Source organism: Parasteatoda tepidariorum, chromosome 5, assembly GCF_982258835.1.
Source record: "Parasteatoda tepidariorum strain Cologne lab strain chromosome 5, Ptep-v5.0, whole genome shotgun sequence".
NCBI classification, from domain to species: Eukaryota; Metazoa; Arthropoda; class Arachnida; order Araneae; family Theridiidae; genus Parasteatoda; species Parasteatoda tepidariorum.
Genome location: NC_141759.1, coordinates 1,948,145 through 1,968,755, shown reverse-complemented (window position 1 = coordinate 1,968,755; position 20,611 = coordinate 1,948,145). Strand labels below are relative to the sequence as shown.

At 30.7% G+C, this 20,611-nt stretch overlaps 1 protein-coding gene across 3 annotated transcripts in view; it reads right to left on the bottom strand.

Moving 5' to 3' along the window:
• Positions 1–20,611, bottom strand: part of NAT1 (N-acetyltransferase 1) — a 52,784-nt gene that overhangs the window by 17,062 nt on the left and 15,111 nt on the right. For all 3 annotated transcript variants that reach the window (XM_043044757.3, XM_087163113.1, XM_071184966.2), the window contains exons 10-17: positions 17,535–17,639; positions 15,834–16,048; positions 15,198–15,362; positions 11,374–11,460; positions 5,680–5,762; positions 5,476–5,608; positions 2,343–2,601; positions 1,333–1,537 (exon numbers count right to left, since the gene is read on the bottom strand). In XM_043044757.3, the coding sequence (XP_042900691.1) occupies positions 1,333–1,537; positions 2,343–2,601; positions 5,476–5,608; positions 5,680–5,762; positions 11,374–11,460; positions 15,198–15,362; positions 15,834–16,048; positions 17,535–17,639 (1,252 nt within the window). The remainder of the gene's footprint in view (positions 1–1,332; positions 1,538–2,342; positions 2,602–5,475; positions 5,609–5,679; positions 5,763–11,373; positions 11,461–15,197; positions 15,363–15,833; positions 16,049–17,534; positions 17,640–20,611) is intronic.

The window sequence follows — 20,611 nt, the reverse complement described above, 5'->3', positions numbered from 1 at the left end:
TGTTGTGGTGATCTTCAACACTCCTCCATAATTTTGAATGGTATCTTTGATTAGTCTAAGAGACATAATAGTATTCTCATGCTGACTCACATTAAGCAATGCTTTATTTATCGAAAAACCTCTCTGAGGATCAGAATTCCCGTGTGGCAAAATTAAAACAGTTTTAATTAATGTAGTTAAATTCTTATATTTTAGATCCCAGAAGCAGAAAGTGCCTAAAACTGTGACGTACGTCGCAGAACAAACGAAGTCCTGCAGAACAATTTGTATCTTGAATAGAATTCTCTTTAGCTTTGACCACTTGCTGTTTCCCTGGAGTGATGTTGCTTTAAAAGAGGAACATTTATCAGTATTCTCCCTCTCCCATATCTTTGCCATTCTGAGGAGGAAATTAAAGAATAAGCTTTTGGCTATAACATTTTTATAAAATGGATGTATCAGTGTTTAGCAGACAACAGGAGAAATCGATCACCATTTTATCAAGAAAGCTTCTAAATCAAGCCGTAAAAGATTTAAATTCCGAGATTTCCAATTTCATAACAGTTTATGACTTTTATATTTTCCATTCCCATTTCAGAAGCAATTTGTGAATCGTGGGGATCCACGATTGACAGAATTGTTTCTGAAAGACCAAATGCTTTTGATGGAGATGAAGAAGTTGTTGGAACAACAGCCAGTGAATGTTTGTGTTTGCAAATGGTGCACCATTTGGGCACTTGTACCTTCGAAAGATTTTTAAGGCAGCCCTTATTTTAATGTTCGGACCTTCACATCACAAAATTTGTACTTCAAAAGTGATTGAAAAAGTAACAAATCTAGAATGTTTGCCTTGGTTTAAAAAATAATGTAGTGTATCTGTGTATGATCCTGTATTTTAATAAGTGAAAATATAGTATTTTAACTTAAAGTTGACTTTTTTTCGCAGTGAAATGCTTGCAGAACATTTGTATAAATTAATGAGTCCTGTTGCAGAACATTTGAAAATATTCTGCTTATGGGTTTTAGATTATTGCTTTTTTTATTTATATTTAGCCAATAACTCTAATTTTTTAGGAACACCAACAAAATTTTATCAGATTTTTAGGGTTTGCGCATAGTTTTAGGAATTTTATGAATTTTAGGGGGAATGCGACCCCTGTTTACGTGATTTAAGATTGCACATCATGTTTCGCAATTTTAAGATTTGATATAAAATATCATGTTTTGCATTAACGCGACTGATTATTATACATCTGAATTCGTATCCACACTATTTTAAAATCAAGCATAGGGATTCTTCTTAGCATGATTTAAAAATCAATCAATGATAAAAGTGGAGGTGAATGAACTGACCATGAGACAAGGGCGCTCACAAATCCAGGCACAGTGTGTTGAGAGGCATCGATGGTTTCTTTGATCCACCTGTAGAGAGAGGTGGGGCTGGGATCTGTCTGCATCTGTTTCCAGAGATCTGCCTGGATACGGAGGAGGGGGAAAAGGAAGCTCAGTCCCCTGTCCTCCAGGATGTCAGCCAGTCTCTCCTTCGTTCGGTCAATCTCTTTAAGGGGGAAATTTAATTTTTATTAAAAATAAGAAGCAAACATAAAAATTTGGAGAATTATATTCCCTGAAATTATGTTCTTAAAAATATAATTTCAAATCATAGAAAACTTATGGTTTTTTAAAAACAACCAAGCCAAATACTTTTAGCATAGTGTAAACAAATGAAGTAAAAAAAAAACTCCCATAAAAATCTTTTTACGCTTGAGTTTAATTGTTAATGTGTGTTTATGTTATTTTAAATAAATGAATATAATTTTTAAATGTTTACATATTATTGCTCATTGGGAAAATATATATTTATAAAATAAGTATATCTGAGTAAATTTAAGGTGAAGTTATAATGTCTCGAAAAATTTTTAAAATAAACAGACAATCATCGACTTCATGTCAAAGTTTGCATGTTTTTCAATACATCATGCTTGCTACAATCAAAAGCATAAATGGGAATGAGGTGCTTTTCCGAATTTTATACTTCATTTTTAAAAAAATTTCTGTTAGTGAAAACAAATTTTTATTGCATGTAAGCAGTATATTTTTATAAATGATTCTAGTTAATCCTGTTAGTTAATCCATACATATTTTTAAGATTATGGTGAAATCATTATTAAGGTCAATTAGAACAAAGGAGATATTAAAATCATCAAAACATTGTTTGAAGATGAAACTACAAAGTCCTCAGTGAAGAGCAAATTTTCTAATTAGACAAATACACTGCCTTTTCCTTTAATATGTCGGCAAATCTTATAAAATATTATGAAGATAATTCATAATGTTAATTTTTTTTTCACTTAAGAAATTACCTGGAAGCATAGAAAGTAGGTTAATCTTGCTCTGGTTAAAAGTAGACTGCAACCAATTGCGGCCTTGTGATTTGTGTAACTGTTGCAGACAGAGAAGGAAGAGGGGGTAGTGTGCCCCACCTTCCAGAGGTTCTGCCACCAGGGACAAGCTGACCACGTCACTGGATATTCCCCTGGCAGCAAAGCCAGCAACGTGAGACTTGACACGAGGAACTTCAGCCTCTAAATCTGACATCTGTTGAAATATACACTTTAAAGCCTGAAAAAAAAATTAACATTTAAGCCAATTTTTCTTAAATCTCGGCTAAGTGGATATTTTCTGAGGAAATACTAAAAAGTGATACTATTTTAAGTCTAGAAAGAAACTAAGATATTTTTTTCATAACTGAATAGATGAAAATGAATGCTTCCTTAATCATATCTGAAACACAACTTCTGAGGCACAAAACCAGTAAATCAAACTACAAGTTGTTTCCTTATAAGAAACCTAGTTTTTTAAGAGTAGTCACATTTCAAATTTTAAATGCTAACAATCGTAAACTATTAATTTTTCTAATTATGTGGTTTATAGCTTCCACTTATCATCAAAATACCTTATTGAACAATTATTCTTTCATCAGTATTTTAAAGAATTAACCACAAGGGATCTGATTATATTCTTGACAAATAGTAATCACCATTTTCTAAAACTTTTAAAACACCCATACTAGATCTGCTCCGAATTTTAAATATCAGACTTTTTTGAAAGTCAATTTCTCAGGAACTATTCAACCGATTTCGTTCAAATTTTGTATTTTGCAATTAAAAATTGAAATCTTTAAAATGGTGCAAAAAATTTTATACATTCAAAACTTTTTTTGATCATCATTAAATAAAATTAAAAAAATTAATATTTTCTAAAAGTTATTTATTTTTGCATGGAATTGGGTATGTGAATTTTATAATTATGTGTGAAAAATTTTATATTCGCTTAAAAAGTTCTCGAGATATAGCAAAATACGCAAAAAACATTAAGGGGTCCAAACTTTGAAGTGCTCTTCTGACTAAACCATTGGGAAAATATTTCCCAGATTGCAGCCATCCCCCAAAAATTTGGGGGTCAGAAATCCAAATAAGTACAAAAAAGGATGTTTATTCAGAGAAAGTAAGTTTTTGCGTGTTTCCGAAAGTTAAAATATCATCTGCGCTTATTAATTAGCATATTTGAGGTCACGGCCTCGAGTCATTAATTTTTAAGAGTGAGTCCTAGAAAGTGAAGATCCTATCATTGGATCAAAAGCTATTCAAGGTGGTCTTTTTTCTTTTTTTCTGGTGCCCTGTGTAATTTAAGTACCCAGAAAAAATAGAATGCCAGATAAAAACAGAAGAGAATTCACATTCCAATTTCTTACGATATTTATGTGAAAAATTTAAGTATACAAATACAGAAAATATTGCAAAAAAATAAATAATCTACATATTTAATAAATTAATGATCAACTCTACTTCGATTCTGTAATAATTAAAAAAAAAGAACATCCCCTCCAAAATACTTTTCATTTCATATAGCCAAACTTTAATTTTAACTTATTATTAGAAACCTTGTTATTTAAATCCTATCACCTTATTAATAAAAAAAACTATTGTCTGATATTAAATTCCAAATTAGCAATTTACATCAGAAGTTACAGAAAATAAAATTAGTTTTGAGTCTCTTTGTCAAAAGTTGTTCCTTTCCAGTTTGAAGACAGTCATCTCCATAATGTTTGTGGCTGTTTATCAGCCTTTTTGTTCCCTTTTTCATAAGACTTAAAGCTAATTCTTTTTCAAGTCATTGATCTTCAGATTCTTTTTCTAACTCTTGTAATTTTTTCTTTTTTAAGCTTCCTCTTTAAATTTACTAGTATATTCATGGTATGGCTTGTGAGATTCCTTTACTGCCTGTAGTAGTATTAAAGTGAGCATGACCTAGAAATACAGTTTTCAGATATTGACATGTTACGCCGCTTGTTCTGTACATTAGTACTGTCATCAAATGTTAATGTTATTTTATCCTGCTTATTTTAGTCCTTCATTAAGAGACAAAATACTTTAAATTTATGGATCAGTACAAAAGCAGTTTTTTTAAGTTGTATTGCCAATACTATGGGGAAATCGGGAAACATTACTTTAAATAAATCGATTGTATCTGTACAAGATTTAAAAGAAATATTTTTCTCAGCTATATGCACAAATCAGAGTTTCAGCTTTCAAAATTTGATTTTGCTAGCAAAGAACAGCAGTATCAACAATACTTCTATTTTGCACCCAAATAAATAGTATTGCTTGACCATTGCTTTAAATCACTTATTGAACTTGAGTGAAACGACTTCCTGATATTTCAAAAGTTTTGAAACATAAACCCCACTTCGGGAAATAAACACCAGCCACCAATTCCAACCATTCTTTTAGAAAAATATTGTCCAGTTCTTTTTCAAACCAATCGTTCTGGAATTTGGTTCGTCCTTATTCCACAGCATAAATTTTTTCGCAGACAAATACTGTAAGACAGTGTGAAAATGATCCCAAATGTTTATATTACTAGACAAACTAGAAGAAACATAAAAATGCAGGTAACTGACAAACACATGTCCCTGTACAACAAAGAGCAATTCCAGGTCAATCAGAACAAATCAGCCATTCACTACTGAAACCTAATAAAAAAAGGCGTCTGAAAGTAATATTTTGACGTGACTGACCAAAGAGTTCGTCTCATTCGAGAACCCCGCAATAGACAAGGAGAGACGGGTAAGGAGAGGCGCGTGACGTCTCAAGTGGAACATAACAACACAAATCCAATCAATCACACACCCGAATGCCGGCACGGCGACGCAGTTGACTTTATCTAACTAGTTTTCTTCTTTCCAAAGACGCCGCAAGCCTCTTCTTGCAGAGAAATGACATCTTGTGCAGATTTGGTTAAAATAAAGGGTGCAGGGTAATTCCCAAGTTTGGGTAACTTTATCGATGTTTCTTCCCTATAACTTTAATGATTATTAGGAATTTTATGGGGAATGCAACCTTGTGTACTACATAACTTGGATACTACATAACTAGTTACATAACTTGATAAAAAAAAATATATATTTGTTTATTCGTGCATAAATATACTTACGTCCATCACCTGATTTCCATTTAATTGACCCTCTTTTTTGAGTTCACTGAGCAATTGGCTGAGAAGTTCTCTTTCGCTCTCTGTCTTCTCAATGGTTAGTTTCATCATCATCAACATCACATCACTAGCATACCTACAGACCAAAAGATTTAGAACCTCTCTCTCTCTAATCATTTTAAAATTGATTAAAAGAAAAAAATTTACTTTTTTGGCATCCTCATTTCTTTGAAAGTTTTGACAGCAGCATCAATATTTTGATTTTTTAAATACTCTAGTAGAAGGTTTTCCTGCAATAGAAAAAAAAAACAACTTTTGTAAACATATCTAAATTCTTTTTTATAACCTATAAACGAAAAACTTGGTAAGTTAAAAAATTATGAGCAGGGTTAGAATTAATGGCTAAATGTAGCTGTATATTACAGGGCATTAGGAAATTTTGCTATGATAAAATTAGGAAATTTTGCTATTTGCCAGGATTGCCACCAGTATTTTTAAACTGCAACCACTTATTAAAAAATGCAGTTCATATTAGAGATGTAAAGAATATTCGGCCACTATTCGGTATTCGGCCCTTCTGCCAAATATTCGGCATGAATATGAATATTATTAGTTATTTGGCTGAATAAATTCATAATAATGAGAGATATTTTTTTAGATGTGCTTTTTAATATATTTAATCATGAATATTGCAGAGTTATATTTCACTGCATTAATTATTAGAAAATCTAACATTTACTCAATTTATGTTGTATAATACATAAGTGCATTTAATAATGTTACATAAATAAAAACGTTTTCTTGTTGCAAATTTATCATCATATGTATTTAAACAAGCATTGGAATCTTTTACATTAAAATACAAATATATATAGTTTGTTAAATAGAAGTGTGAATACTATCTGAATCGGCAATTAAAATTTATTTGTGATTCCCTTAATAATATCTATTTATCAATAATATGCACTAGAAATATATGATTATATAGTTATTTATTATAAATGTAAAACATTAATTATCCATTTAATGGATGCCTTGATACTTAGAGAAACAAGCTACATGAGATATATGGTTTACAGGTATAAAAAAATCATTTATCATTGCAAAGTCTGAAATTATGATGCAAGAACAATATTTTTTCAGCATTTAAAGGAAGAAGTCTGTTTTGTTTGGTTTCATATATATTACCAGCTTCAGAAAATAAACGCTCACTGTATATTGTACTTGTAGGAGCTGAAAGATATTTTCTTGCTAAATTTGCTTCTAAAAGTAAATATTCGGCCACCGAATGTTCGGTATTCAGCCCAAAATTTGGCCGAATATTCGGTATTCGGCCCCATCACTAGTTCATATTAATTAAGTATGGCATTTCTCATAATTAAAATGCACTGGAGAAAAAGTTCCATGTAATGAATTCTATAACCTGCAATTCTCCATATACTGCATTAACTTTACAATCTAATGCGTACGAATTCATATGTGTCATTAAATAATTCGGACTCTTTAGTTGCGAATGCTTTTGACATTGGATTTTAAGCTCGCTTGAATACAAATCAACAAAAAAAATATATATATAGGGTTTTAAAAGCACGTAAATACAAATCGAGACATTGGATTTTTAAATGTCATAAATAAGAATCGCAATGTACGATATTTAGACTGCCTGAATAAGAATCGCAACGTTCAACTTTTAAATCAGTTAAATATAAAAAATAAATAAAAATAAACGAAACTTTTAGAGAACTGAAGTTTTTAATAAAAAGGCTGAAATCTGAGAGACAAAAGCGAAAGCATCTCATCCTTGTATAAAAATCAACCAGTTTTATCCCAAGGAAATGATTTTTAGAAAAACTTCAGAGGGAGGAATGAAGACTTCAATACTTTCGCTCCGAGGAAAATTAAATTTCTCATAAAATATTTTATTTTGTGGGGAAAAATTTTTATGCAGAAATTAGCCAGAAAAATGGAAAAATCTGAAGAAAAAAAGCGGAAATCCGCAAAAGAATCACATTTAGGCTTATATCATATTTTGAAATTCCAGCTGAAGCTAATTCTTAAGGATTTTTTTTTTTTTAGAAAAAAAAAATCTCAAATGAGAATAGAAAAATCATGCTTATTTCCTTCCTCTCTGATGCACAAAAAAGACATCTTTAGAAAAGAATTCTGCAAAAAAAAAATTTTGAAAAATTACACACAAAGGAAAACCAAAATTTTTGTCCCTAAATGAAAAATCTTTCTGCTAAAACTATGTAATATTCTGCGACAATGTCGGCGCAATTCTGCCACGGGGTTAAAAGTATTTTTTTTTATAAACCTCTTTGAACATATGACCCATTTTTAGGGGTTTAAGAATACAATGGGGGTTAAGACTCAATTCCAGAAACCTATATTTTTTAACCCAATCCAGAAGATAAGGGAACTCCTGGATCAAGTATTTAGAGAAATTCCTGGCCTTCATGGAGGACTTTTTATGGAACCAACCGGCATTTGTGTTACATGAAGAGGAAAACCATGAAAACTACCCACAGTTAGTCTGGCAACAAGGGGACTCTAACCCATGATCTGTCTACCGCATTGTGGTCAGTGATGGTGAATTTGATGGGAAAATTCAAAACTTGTATAGCTGGTTAAGTTACAAAATCTAGAGCATTTATTGCTGGTTAACAAAGTGTTAGTTAAAGTGAATATGGATTTGTGGGGATCTTCTCCAACATTTTCAATGGGAAGAAGAAAATATATTTTTTTTTAAATCCACAGTTAGACTTTTCCGGAAAAGTAAGTTTTTACGATAAAGAAAAAAACAGAAGTTTTAAAACATTTCTTGTTCGGGCTGAGAGAGAATGAAACTGCAAACTAAAGTCAATTAGAACAGACAACAGATTAGAGTTTTGTCATAAGGAATTATGAATATTTAAATAATCTTGGAATTTAAATAGAATAAACGTTAACATATTCTCTATCAGAACAGTGTTGCCGAAAAATTTAATCGTGATGCAGCTGAAGCAGTTTGAGCATCACTTCATGGTAGTGGATTAAAAGACAGAATCTGGGGGATAAAGTTGTAGCAGACCCCTACAGATGATGCAGAGAAGTCAACAATAGATGGCGCTGTGTGTGCCAGAGACACTGCTCGCAACAGGAACTACAAATTTTGTCAAATTCATGCTTTGTATATAAAATAGTAACCTAGAAGTTAATTACATTAAGTTAACAGCGGAAGTTAATTGCACTTATTTAAGTAACTGCCACTATCATTTAACAGTGATAACATCCAATACATTTACAATGGCGACCAGAGAAATTTGAATAACACATCCTCTACAAAGCACGTAACAAGGCGCTAGGCCAATTTAGCGTTTCATCACTTGGGATACCATTATGCAAAGTCAATGGGAACTTTTTTTTTCTACCTTTAATGATCTGGAAAGTGCAGTTTTATAGACTTCTTTAATTGTTAGTATATTTATTCATTTTAACATGCTGCTAAATGATGATAAACATGTGTTTCATCACTTGGGATACCATTATGCAAAGTTAATGGGAACTTTTTTTTTCTACCTTTAATGATCTGGAAAGTGCAGTTTTATAGACTTCTTTAATTGTTAGTATATTTATTCATTTTAACATGCTGCTAAATGATAAACATGCTGCAATGATAAACATGCTGCTAAATGATTTATCCTACGACACAAATGTTGGAACAGATGTAAATGATCGCTCTGCCAAAGTGCATGCAGCTAGTGTTAAATTACCGCAATTTTGGGAGAAGCACCCGAGCCTTCGTTTGCAAATATTGAGACTCAATTTTATTTTGCTGGAATATTGTGCGACGGAACAAAAGATTATAGAGTTATTTCTGGTCTAAATTCAAAGGTTTTACACCTAGCACTTTGTAAAATTATATATGTGCTCGAACTCGAAGCGCTAAACTGACGGAAGGATTAAACACCTTTTGAAATCTGGTATGGTCACAAACCATCAGTTCGACACTTCTAAGTATTTGGTTTACTAGGATTTGTACACGTACCCAAAGTAAAACAAATTTAATAATACTTCGAAACTTGTAATTCTAGTTGGCTAGGCAACAAAAAGGAAAGGTTTCGGATCCTAAATTCCTGAAGAACGAAAGGTCGTAGAAACAATAAATGCTAATTTTGATGTAACAAAAAGCGGAGTCATAGAAATGTTTGGAAAAAACAATGGCCATTCTTTTCAACACTGGATTGTAGTAACTTATTTATTAAATTGAGTGTATTATTTCGACAAATGCAAATAATAGTAACGCATGGCTTCTTCTGATGCTAACTGACAGATAACTAACAGATATTCCTGAAGCGGACATATTTATTTTGTTGGTATACCATTCACCTGGAAATCTAGTAAACAAAAGTGTGTTGCACTTAATTCCATGGAATCTGAATTTATATCCTTGATAGACTCCATTAAAGAAACTATTTGGTTTTCAAGAGTGCTGAATGAATTGGGAGTAATAGGAAATAAAGTGACAATCCAATTTTGTAACAACAAAGATGTATTCTATTATTTCTCTAAAAATTCAATCGAAAATATAAAAACAAAACACATTGATGTAAAATATCAGTTTATTAAAATTATGTTACAAGTGATTTAATTCAAATTAAAACATATTAGTAAAGACAACTTAGCAGACTTTCTCGCGAAATCTTTAAGTAAAGAAGTTTTATTGATTAAGTTTATAATAGCACCGTATAAGTGAAAGAATGGACATATTTTTTATAAACTTTAGTTTCTTACAAATTGGTGTCCTTATTAGTTGAAGAACTATAAATAAGTGTAGATGTGCGTCAATAAATATGTGTGAGTTTTTATTTCGGTGAGACTTTCTGCCCATCAACCAATAACGATCCCGAATTGTGATTCAATATTTGCTGATGTCTTTTTTTTTTCTTTCGTTACTTAAAAGGATTTAATAAATTGTTGTTGTTGTCGGCCATTGAGGCAGATGGGGTGCAATTGTTGTCTTCTAGTGGTATCATCTATGGCATAGAAGTCTACTTCTGGAACACCCACTTCCACACCCGTTTATAGAGCGGACCCATTCATTCATCCACAGATTGTAATTTTAAGCTGAATCAGAGAATGATTAATCTCCAATCTAGTACGCCTAGTATCTATTTGTCATGGGAACGTGAAGGTCTTTGCGACCCAACAGATTTAACGTGCACCAGTCACCATTTACTACGCGAGTCTTCGGCCAGCTGGATTCCAATTAATGTTCTCAAAAAACGAGAGTCCGGCACTCTGCCAACCAGGCCATCCCAGCCAATTAATTACTATTTCACAGCTGTTGGTGATATGTATTTGTATATATATATACCAATAGTTCGTGGGTTCAAACCCCGGCGGCCGAAAGTAAAGTGACTGATGTGTCACATAAGCCCTCCAGGTTCCCATAACAAATCAACACCTCTGAGGGTACTGGATTGGAGATCGATCGTTCTCTGAATCAGGTCAAAATTACGATCTGTGGATGAATGAATGGATGTATGAATGGGTCCGCCCTACAAACGGGTGAGACGTATGGTGTATCAGAAGTCGAATTCTTGGCCATAGATGGCGCCACTGAAAAACAAGAAAAGCACACTGTGCTTTAAATTTGCTCGGTTTCACCAAGCAGGCTTGCTAGTATGGCAAGTTGCATTAGAAACAGCAATATAAATGTTATTGGTGTATGACATATACCTCTGCTAAAAAATGGTTTACTACTCAAAAGATGTGTCACTGTACAATATTGCTACATTTTGCAACAGTCAACATGAGATAAAATGAAGGTATTTTACAGTTTTAAAATGAATGTCATAATATACAGAAAATGCATAGTAATAAAAAGGTAAAGTAGAAAGAGACTCAATAAAAACTTACACTTTTTTTCATAACTTCTTCTTTTGATGGAATATGCTTATTTGCTTTATTTTTGTCTTGAGTCACTTGTTTTACAATTAATGGTGGCTGAGGAGAAAAGAAACAAAAATCAGAACAGGTTGTCCACTCTTGAGGCAAATCCAAATTTCTTTAGATTTCAACAGTTAAATTTCAAAAAATTTTCTAGTATATTTTTAAAAATAATAAAAAATAATAATTTTTAATAGTAATCAAAAAAAAATTTAATACAAACTAGATGCATATTTTCATTAGTAATAAAATAATTTTTAATAGTAATTAACAAATTTTAATACATATACACATAAACTCAGACAACTTATATCTCAATATAAATTTTCTTGGCCAAATATGACTAATCATTTCATGCGCATACCTGTCAACCCCCCATTTTTAAAATTGCAGAAAATTCACTACAAAATTTTTTTTATTTTAAAATAAACTGTAATAGTGAGGAGGAGGAGGAGTATGCAGCAAATCTTCACACTTAGAAATATCATTGAGCAAAGCTTAGAATTTAACACCTCTTTATATTTAAACTTTATTGATTTCAGTAAAGCCTTTGATTCAGTTAAGAGAGAAAAATTATGGGAAATTTTATCACTTTATAATATACCAGAGAAATATATTAACATAATCAAAGATATGTATGATAACAGCAAAGCATGTATAGAAGTAAATGGAGAATTAACTGAATTCTTTTTGGTAAAAACTGGCGTGAGACAGGGATGTGCTTTATCAGGATTTTTATTTATACTGGTGATAGACTGGATTATGCGAAACAGCTTGAAAGATGAAAAAAGAGGAATAAGGTGGAATTTCACAACTACTTTAGAAGACCTTGATTTTGCTGATGACATCGTACTTTTTTCATCCAAATGTACAGACCTTCAGCTTAAAACAGACAAATTCAACAAATATTCAAATAGTGTAGGTTTAGTCATAAACAAGAAGAAAACTAAAGTAATGATAATAAATCAAAAGAAAAATGACAAAATTAAAATCGAAAATCATGAAATAGATGACATAGAGTCATTTAGCTATTTAGGTTCTATTGTAGATAAAAAAGGTGGAAGTAGTGAAGATATTAGACATAGAATAATCAAAGCAAGAACATGTTTTAAGGGATTACATAAATTTTGGAGAGAGTCAAATATTGAAATAAGGACAAAAATAGTTGCTTACACAGCTATTGTTAGAGCAGTACTATTATATGGCGCAGAAACCTGGAAACAGACTAAGATCGAAATAAAAAAATTAGAAACCTTTCAAAACAAATGTTTAAGACTTATTTTTAAAATTTTCTGGCCTTACAAAGTTTTAAGTCAAAATCTATTAAAGAAAGCTAAAATAAAAACAATAGAAGATGAAATTAAAAAACGAAGATGGAGCTGGTTCGGACATATCCTTAGAATGCCCAGAGAAAAAATTACATCTGTTGCACTTACATGGGCCCCTGACGGTAAAAGAACAAGAGGAAGACCCAGACTTATCATCCAGCGCATGTTTTTGGGCGAATTAAAAGAATGTGGAACATCTGGCTGGGAAGCAAGATCTATTGCTAGAGACAGTATGCGTTGGAAGAATATGCTAGAGGCCTTAAGTGCCCAAAGGCACGTAGAGGATAAGTAAGTAAGTAAACTATAACAGTTACAGAATGAAAACATAAATATATATTTTAATGAGTAATAAAAAATTGAAATAAAATACTTTAATTAAAGAAAATTTAAAGGGTTCTTGCAAAAACTTAAAACAAAACCATCATAGTACAAAATAAGATTGAATGTTAATTTTGTGTTACATTTTGGTACTCCTTCCATTTCTTCAATTATTAAAGGTTTTAAGAATTTTAAATAGGAAACATTCTGTGATATTACATATATTTTTACCTCCTTTTCCCTTCTCTCTTCACTCAGATGCTTCCCAAAAACACAATTGGCCAAAAAAATGGTAATCAGTTTATAACACAAAAAAACATTTATTAACAACAGTAAAAGATGAAGTTTGAAGAAAATTAATATAACCAAGCCACCTAAACAAAACTACTAGCATACATCCTTTTTTTTTCACTTCCGCTCTCAATCAGTGCATTCCCTCCTCTGTGTCATTTTGTTTTGTTTTTTATTTTTCTTGAGGGGGCACCACCAGACATCACACATTCTCTTTTTTGTTTTTTCTTTAAAAAAAAAATCACCTAAGCTACAAAAAATTTAAAACAAATTGTAATCAGTGAACAGTTTAAAAATTCCCTCCCCCCTTTTTTGGAATTTCTTTTGTTACAAAAACATTGCATTAAAATATCGTGATTCTAAATACCGCATAGAAATGGATGGTGACAGTCGTAAAAACGATGGAAAGGTAACTTGGATTTATGATGAAATGGGCACAAATAAATTCTATCTTAAAGTGAAGATCGAGCATACAATTATTGCGGAATTAACATACATTTACGATTAAAGTACAAACTTATCAAAAAATAATTATTTAAATGTGTGATATAAAATCAGGGCTTTAGGCAGTGTTTGCGGGACGGGCCGTCAAGCTTGCCCTTTGAATTAAAAATTTTGCCCTGCATGCCCTCTGAACTTGATTACCTATCTTGGTGTATTTAAAAGGCAAGAGTAAAAAAACAGTGCAACTCACACCATTTTGAATTCATGTGGTTTTTCAGATAATTTTTACAGCAGCAATATATTGTTTTTCAACCATAATTAATCATTTTTTTTCAACTGCTTTAATTTGGTTTTTCAAATTCTGATATATTTAATAAGTCATTATTTTAAACTTGAGTTATCAATTCTGTAACATGTTCGTTTCGCGATCATTCTATTTGCAATTTGATGGCACTTGGTGATGATTTTTCGGTGAGTCATTTATCATTTTATCAGCCCTTTTCACATAATTTTTTTAATTTGGCATTTGAAATCCGAATAAGAGTTATAACTGTTTGACACTAGAACTGTTGATGAATCCATAGTAATTTCATGTCTGATAATAATGTTTCTATCGTAATTTCATGTCTGAGAATATTTTCAGATATTTCTTTAACGATGCTGTTACGATGTGCGAATTTCATATTAGCGTTATCACTTTTTGTTGTTCTTGATTTGTGATGCCCAAACCCAATTTCGTGGTGTTAAGACAGTTTTTCGTCAGTTAAAACATTGATTTATTGGCCCTTTTCAAATTCTGATATTCAGAACACAATGTTATTACGAAGTCTGATTCATTGCAATTCAAAGTATTCGGATGTCAGTTTGGAAAGTTCTATCATACTAGGTAATGTATGTATCGGCACTCTAGACAACCCTCTTTTTGGTAGTTATTTATCCTTTTTTTCGCCCATTTGCACATGGTTTTTATATTTTCTGATATTTTTATAAGATTTAATAGGGTGTTCAAATTTCGAGTTATCAATTTTTAAAGGTTTTCAATTTGCGGCAATTCCATTATCATTGACATCCTTTGGTGATATTTTTTTCTGCAATTAATTATCATAGCATCATAGTATTTTAATTATGTTATATTGATCTATGAATTTTTGCAGTATTTTGATTTTAGGGGTTATTCTTAGAACATGCACCTATTGTAGTATGGTATTAAAAATATTGGTCTTTTTCTTTTAAAAAAACCATAGCAAAATTCCAGAAATGTAACAGTAGCGAAAGAAATTGAGAAACAGAGACTCAAAATAGAATCTGTGCAAATAGAGTATCAAAGAGTGATAATTCCAATGTGCTATTTAAAACTTTTTTGAGATTTTTTTAATTTTTCAAAACTTAAGACACTACATATAGATTACTTACTTCTTTGAGAACAGGGTTTGACGGAGCATTTGTTGGAATGATTGGTGAGTTGTCCCTCAGAATAGAGTTGGTCATCACACTGTTGGAATTGGAGTTGGCTTTGGTGAACTGAGCAGTTTGCTTGCTTTTCACCATCATAGAATTCTGGGCAGGACGCAAACTTATCTGCAATACCACAATTTATTCAGACATTTAAATTTTGGAAGAGCAGTTAACATAAACACTGTTTAGCAACAAGTTCAATGGAATTCAACAACTTTTTTTAATTATTTACCTATAGCAGTATTGAAGTTCATCAATACATTAGAGAAATGAGAACTAAAAAGGGAATGTGCTCATAATCATTATTTAGATTTACTAAATAAACTAATATTTAATAAAGGTGCACAAATCTTTTTCAGTGAAGGACCACTGGCATAGCACACTAATGAAGGGTCTTAATTAAAAGCCTTGATAGTTCAAAAATAATTCAAAATTCTTGGCCCTCCAGGGTTCTAAGGTCCTGTAGCGGAAACACTGGTATTAATTTTGGAATTTAATTTTGAGTATGAATGCACTTTGAATTCATTTAAATAAGTTACTCTTTTCCCACCAGGGCACTTTAGATTCTCAAAATGTAGTAAAAAAACATGTTACCTCGTCTGCGTTGTGAGGTTGAAGTGTCTTTTTCAGGAAGCGAGGAGGCAAGTCTCGGTTGGATGAGGTTCCAGTAAATCCTACTTGGTTGTTCTGATTTTGTTGTCTTGCCTGCTGTTGATAAGCTGGGAAGAGGTCATGGTCACGATTAGGAAACTGTTTGTTACGATTACTGTTAAAGAATGGCTGAGATGAACCTCCAGTCAGAAATCCTCCTGTCAAATAAATCATTTATAGAAACTATATTTTTAATTTCTTACATTAGGCCTCATAGTATGATCAAAGAAAAAAAATCTGGACACTTTATGGAACATCACGAATAACCAGTACCAATTACTTAAGATTCTTTTGTACCAATATTAATCATATAATCTTAAAATAGATTTACAACAATCTCTAACCAAAAACACAATGAAGAAGTCACACATACCTGCCAACATTGGAGATTTTACTAGCAATATTTTTTAAGCTATGGTTGAAGTTTTGAACCAGTTATTAGGAATGAACTTTACATAATGTTTTTTAACATTCTGGTGAAAAACATGAACTAATTCTAAAGAAACCAAAAAATTGAACAAAAATTAAAAACAGCATATTAACTGAGTAAAATGTTTATTAAAATCTAAGGATCTATTAGTTGCATAGATTTAAATTTTTTTGTAACCTGTTGATCCTTAAGAAATAAAAATAATAGCGTAACAATCTAAGACTTTAAAAAAAAAATTACACTGCAACAAAACAAATTATAAATCGTTAATAAATATTTAACTTTCTTGTTGGAAGCAAATCATGCTTTCTTATTTAGTACTCAGGAAAAAAAAAATTAAAGTATTTTTGAAGACAAAAAAGATAGGTTTTCATCAAAAACCCAGTAAACCCCAGGTTTTTGATGAAAAAGCTAAGTGGGCAATGAATATTGAAAAATTTTATGCTTTCTATAAATTTAGTTACTTATTATTCATTGAAATATTACACAAATTTATTTAATTCTTCAAGATTTTAGGAAATGGTTTTAGTTATGGATTCTAGTTCAAAGTTTTTTTTTTATTAGTGTGTCAGTGTGGGTCTTCTACTTAGGTACCTTCTCAAAAAAAGCAATCTCTTGTGCAGTATCCCCTTGTTCACAATATTCACTATTCTTTTCTTTTAGAATGCTTTACTCTCCTCATAGAATATCATTCTAGGTAAAAGGAAAATATACACTGAAAGAACCAATAAATTAATGAAAGGACATGCTTTCTTCCCCATCTCCCCACACACATCAATTTTTGTCTCTCAAAAATGCTTTGCCCACAATGCATGGTCTAATTCTAAGTGATAAAAGAACATTTTGTTTTAAAACATTGAACTGAAAAATTGTTCCTATCAACTATAGTAATGCTAAAAATTTAAGGACTTTTGGAAACCTCGTACCAAAATGAAGTACTTTTAAGGGCCCTTGTTTTCCAAAATAAAAATTAAGCAGTTTTTAAGGGCTGTGGAAAACCTGTAATAGCCTCTTTAAACATTTTAAATTTTTGTAGAATGAGTGACATCAAAAACTATGCAGGTAATTTTTTTACTTTACATTTTTAATAATCCTAAAATATTCTTATTTTAAAGAAGAACTTTTTAAGGGAGAACTTTATGTAACATCCTGTTCACAAAAAATAGACCAAATGCAGATTTATCTATTGACTCAAATGAAAAAGGAGATCATACCGGATCCTCCCATTCCGCCACGGGAAGGACGACCCATGTTACTAGAATAGTTGGGGAAAGTATCAGTAGAAATTACACCAGGTCCAGTACCTAGAGATCCAACACCTGAAAATAACATACAACAATTCTATTACACAATTAAGAGGTCAAGAACAAGGCAAGATAAAAACAAAGTATCTATGACCACAATCCAAAGGTATTTGCAAGCTTATAATATTTTTGATAATAGAATAATTTTATTAAATATACGAAAACAGTAAACTATTTAATATTTTTATTATATATATACATAGCTGCCAACCTCTAGTTATAAAAATGCAGAAGACGAGACAAAAAAATGCAGAAGAATTCACAACAGCATACTAATTACTAATATATTTATAAAAGAAACGGGTTTTAATTAATTATTTATAAATCCACTATATCAGCATAAAAAAGCAATACTCAACTTTTTTTAAAACAAGAAAAGGAAATAACCTTTTAAAAAAACTAATGACTAGCTACTTGATGGTTCAATATTTTTGATTTATGGGAAATATGCCATATTTTAAGACTTATATGATAAGTTAGTTATATATGATATGAGATATAAGTTATATGATAGTTAAGTTATAATATATTAGCATGCACTATATATAAACTTAATAGAAATTATGAAAAAAGAATTATATTTAAAAAAATTTATTCTTCTAGTGTTTTATCGATTTTACGTGTCTGACTATATCAGTTTTACCACCATGCACTATGCTAGTCATTTTTACATGCATTGCAACGTACATCATGTAGTCCAAGATTCGATCTAGAAATAAATGGAAATTCAAGAAAATAGGACTCCTTAAAGGCTTGTTTGTATTGTTTTCGCTCAGTCATAATAAATTAACAAGATTAATCTAATGAGCAAATAAATATTGCCATAAACCAATTGCTGTTTTGCTTTTACACACGCCATTGTCTTATAACGTTTGCTTTCGCGCCGGCAAACAGGAAGTCATGTGATAAAGGGAAGCGTTCTCGCAACATAAGCTAATTTTTTCTCTCATTGGTAGAAGAGAGGAGAATTCCATTACGTCACACTGAACTATGTGACATAAATGGAAGAAAAGGCAGCATCACCGCTAGCGGGCTTTCTAAGGAGGACTCTGATTGAAAGAAAAAGATGCGGAAGATCTTATCTTCTGCGCGTAAAAGCAGACAAAATAGCTAAAATAAGTAAAAATGCGAAAGGGTTGGCAGTAGGACTGGGCGAAAGAAGAAATCTTATATCGTGATGGATCATCAGTTTAGCATCGCAATATAGCGATGTATTGCGATATAGTATTTTTTAAATTCATTTACTTGTAAGGCGCAGAAAGTCGGATTTCTATCAAAACTTCATACTCAGATTGATTTAAATCAATTTATGAATTTGATGTATATGTTTTGCTTAAGTAAGATATTAATGTTATATTTTCTAAAAATGATCGCGCAAATAACGAAAGATTTCTTAGTTAAAAAATAAATAATAAAAAATTAATAAAATTGAAATTTATCAATATATTTACCTAACAATATAGAAAGAAAATTTAAAAAATAAGTTCGTTAAAAATTATTTGTATGCTTAAAACGAAGTGGTAAATAAATAAAAAAAAAACACTTTAAAACAACACTATTTTTTATCATTATTATTTCACATAAATAATAAAGTTAAATTGAATAATTACCGAATTCTGAACGAAAAGACAAAGTAAGGTTTAATTTCTTAAAAATAAAAACAAAAGAATTATGATATTCGATAATATATTCAACTGACAATATTGAAAGAAAATTAAAAAACACGATTATACTCTTTAATAAAACGAAGTGCTAAATGATTTTAAAAAAAGAAGTCGCAATCGCAAACATTGCTAATTTTTTTGAATAAACAAAGTTGATTGACTTATGTCCAAATCCAAAAGAGGAAAAATAAGTTTTGTTATAATTTTATTGATAAAAATGAAAACTAAAGATTTATAAATTTAAAATCAGTAATAAAAACCCATTAGATTATTATTTTATCCAAAAAGTTTTTAAAAGATTAAAACAAAGTAAAAAATAGCCTAACAAATTTAATTACTCTTTAATTTAATTCAATACGGGCACCTTAAATTAGATTTCCGTTTGTAATAAATTCAATAATATAAAATAATATTTAAACATATATCAAAATTAATTTTCACATTTAAAAATAAAAAAGAAAGTTTCGTTTAAAAAATATATATACCTAATTAATTAAGAAACACTTATTTATATATTCTTTTAAATAATAGATTACGTTCAGAACAAGTTAATGACGGCGATCACAAAGTCAGTCCCACTGAAAATAATCTACAAGAAACGATATCAAATCGCGCCAAAGAAGAAAAATAAACTAAGAGGTGCGAAAACGAACATGCGAGATCACGATATATGTTCTCAAAACTGATTCTGATTCTACCGCTCATCAATCAAGGCTGTTTCAATATAACGATACCAACATCGTCTTCACCAGCGCGAGTTGGCATTGGATAGTAAGAGATCCTTGCGTGTCTTGCATCGCTATATTTTTCGTCTTCTTTACATGATGACTTAAATCAGATTTTTGATGCATCGCCTGGAACGAAAGTCGCTGTATCGGCCTGCCGATACAGGCATTAAATCGATATGTCGCGATATATTGATTTATAGCCCAGTCCTAGTTGGCAGTCATGTATATATATATATACATGCACATTAACATTAAGAACATTAGAGAAATATTAATAGTTATACATAGAACTACATTCATATAAACTAATTATCACATTAAGTAATATTAGAGAGAAAAAAAAACTGATGTTTTTTTTAAATCTTATATATTTTTATCTTAATACATTAATGCGTTTTGTCGTGATTTTCAGTTCAAATAATTAAGTATAAAATTTTTTACAACTTCATCAATATTTTTTAAAATTTCATAAAATTAATCATTGATTTGAAAATTAAGTAATTTGGGAATAAAAATTTATAGTTAAAAATTATGAAGTTTACTTTACAAATTATGATTAACTTATAATTTTATGATTAGGTACATAAAGAATATA